Source organism: Neopelma chrysocephalum, unplaced genomic scaffold (assembly GCF_003984885.1).
Source record: "Neopelma chrysocephalum unplaced genomic scaffold, ASM398488v2 Primary Assembly neopelma1_325, whole genome shotgun sequence".
In the NCBI taxonomy this organism is placed as follows: domain Eukaryota; kingdom Metazoa; phylum Chordata; class Aves; order Passeriformes; family Pipridae; genus Neopelma; species Neopelma chrysocephalum.
In genome coordinates this window covers 18,273-20,493 of record NW_020897988.1, presented here as the reverse complement: position 1 = coordinate 20,493, position 2,221 = coordinate 18,273, and the positions used below count along the sequence as shown (strand labels likewise).

The 2,221-nt window shown below is 59.6% G+C and overlaps 1 protein-coding gene across 1 annotated transcript in view; it reads right to left on the bottom strand.

Annotated features, from left to right (window-relative positions):
* TUFT1 (tuftelin 1) overlaps window positions 1-2,221 on the bottom strand; it is a 20,895-nt gene that overhangs the window by 3,517 nt on the left and 15,157 nt on the right. Inside the window, exons 11-14 of the mRNA XM_027705366.1 lie at window positions 1,849-1,954; window positions 1,632-1,715; window positions 1,106-1,206; window positions 177-381 (exon numbers count right to left, since the gene is read on the bottom strand). Of these exons, the coding sequence (XP_027561167.1) occupies window positions 327-381; window positions 1,106-1,206; window positions 1,632-1,715; window positions 1,849-1,954 (346 nt within the window). The 3' untranslated portion in view covers window positions 177-326. The remainder of the gene's footprint in view (window positions 1-176; window positions 382-1,105; window positions 1,207-1,631; window positions 1,716-1,848; window positions 1,955-2,221) is intronic.

Here is a 2,221-nt window from a genome sequence, read left to right as displayed (position 1 = left end):
CCGGATTTGGGGGTCTCAGGTTTGGGATCTCTGGATTTGGGAGTCCCCAGATTTGGGGACTGGGATCCCGCAGGAACGCTTCCCAAAACCTCCTGCCAAGAGGGGGAAGGGGATTATCCCAACTTCCAGAGCCGGGAGCCGGGCTGGGATCCCGCAGGAACTCTTCTTCCCAAAACCTCCTTCCTGGGGGGCTCCGCCCGCCCTCGGCAGCTCCGGGAGAGGCTCCGGGAAGGGTCCCCGAGGCCGGAGCACGGGAGCCAAGCAGGGAATTCCACAGCCCAACCATTCCAAGGGGAAGAGTCCAAGCTCGGCCCGGCCCTCGGGAATCAGGTCTCCACCACTCGGATCAGAGGCAGCGGCTTGGGGCCCGTCAGCCTCTTGCTGGGGGGGGAAAAGGGGGTTTTTAGCTGGATGAAGAGGGAAAAAACTGCATCCCTGCTTCCCAAGAGCATCCCCAAATCCAGAAGAGCATCCCTGCTTCCAGAAGAGCATCCCAAAACCCAGGAAAGTATCCTCAATTCGTGGAGAGCATCCCCAGATCCAGAAGAGCATCCCTGCTTCCCAAGAGCATCCTCAGATCCAGAAGAGCATCCCCAATTTGTGGAGAGCATCCCTGCTTCCCAAGAGCATCCCCAGATCCAGAGCAGCATCCCTGCTTCCCAAGAGCATCCCTAAATCCATTGGAGCATCCCCAGATCCTTTGGAGCATCCCTGCTATCCAAGAGCACCCCTGCTATCCAAGAGCATCCCTGGATCCAGAGGAGCCTCCCTGCTATCCAAGAGCATCCCCAGATCCAGAAGAGCATCTCTGCTTCCCAAGAGCATCCTTAAATCCAGAGGAGCCTCCCTGCTTCCCAAGAGCATCCTCAAGACCAGAAGACCATCCCTGCTTCCAAAGAGCATCCCCAAATCCAGAAGAGCATCCCTGCTTCCCAAGAGCATCCCCAAATCCAGAGGAACATCCCTGCTTCCAAAGAGCATTCCCAGATCCAGAGGAGCCTCCCTGCTATCCAGGAGCATCCCCAAGCCCAGAAGAGCATCCCAAAATCCAGCAGCACCTCCCAGCCAGGTGTGCCCCCCCCCCTTCCCGGCCGGAATTCCGTACCTGCTCACGTATTCCGACTTGGAGCGGGCCCTGGAGCTGAGGCCGCCCCGGCTGACCTGCTTCTCGATCAGGTGCTCGATCCGGTCGTGCATCTCCAGGTTCTGCAGGAGAAAGGGACGGGAATTGGGACCAGGAGTTGGGAACAAGGCGGGTTTTCCAGCCCCGGGGAGCAGAGGACAATTCCAGGGGGAATTTTGGGGGCACCTCACGACAACACCGTGGGGCTGGAGCGTGTCCAGAGCTGGGGAAGGGTCTGGAGAACTCCTGAGGGAGCTGGGGGGGCTCATCCCGGAGAAAAGGAGGCTCAGGGGGGACCTTCTGGCTCTGGAATTCCCTGACAGGAGGTTGGAGCCGGGAGGGATTCAGGCTCTGCTCCCAGGGAACAAGGGACAGGAGGAGGGGGAACGGCCTCAAGCTGTGCCAGGGGAGGCTCAGGTTGGACACCAGGAGGAATTTCCCCCTGGAAAAGGATGTTCAGGCCTGGGAAGGAGCTCGGATCCAACCCCCAGAACCCCCCGGGACCCACCTCGGCCTCCAGGTAGGAAACCCTCTCCTTCAGCTCCTGGATCGTGGAATCCTTGGCCTGGATCACCGTCTTGGAGTTCTGGAGCTGCGAGGGGGAAAGTCCAGAAGAACTCAGGAACCTCTCCCGTGGATGGACGGGGCTGGAAAAGCACCCAGGGAGCTGCTTTTTTTTTTGGGAAGCCCCTTTTCCAGCCCCTTTTCCCAGTCCCTCCCCTGACCTGCTCGATCATCTGCCGCACTTTGCGCTGTTGGCTCTTCAACATGTCATCCAGGTGATGGATCTTCTCCCTCAGCGTGGCCACCTCCTTCTCCAGCTGGGCCACCCTGGGAGACAGAACACGGGGAACACCCTCCAGGAGCCACCCAGGTGGGGGAACCCCAAAACTGCAGCCTGGTGGGGACACCCACCCCAAATCTGCAGCCTGTGGGAACATCCACCCCAAAACTGCAGCCCTGTGGTCTCTCCTCCTCTCCAGCCTCAGGATTTTTTTGGGGTCGAGCAGAAGAGGAGAGACACACCAACCCTATATCACAGGAGAGCAACACCCACCCAAAACTCAGCCCTGTGGGGTCTCTCCTCCTCTCCAGCCT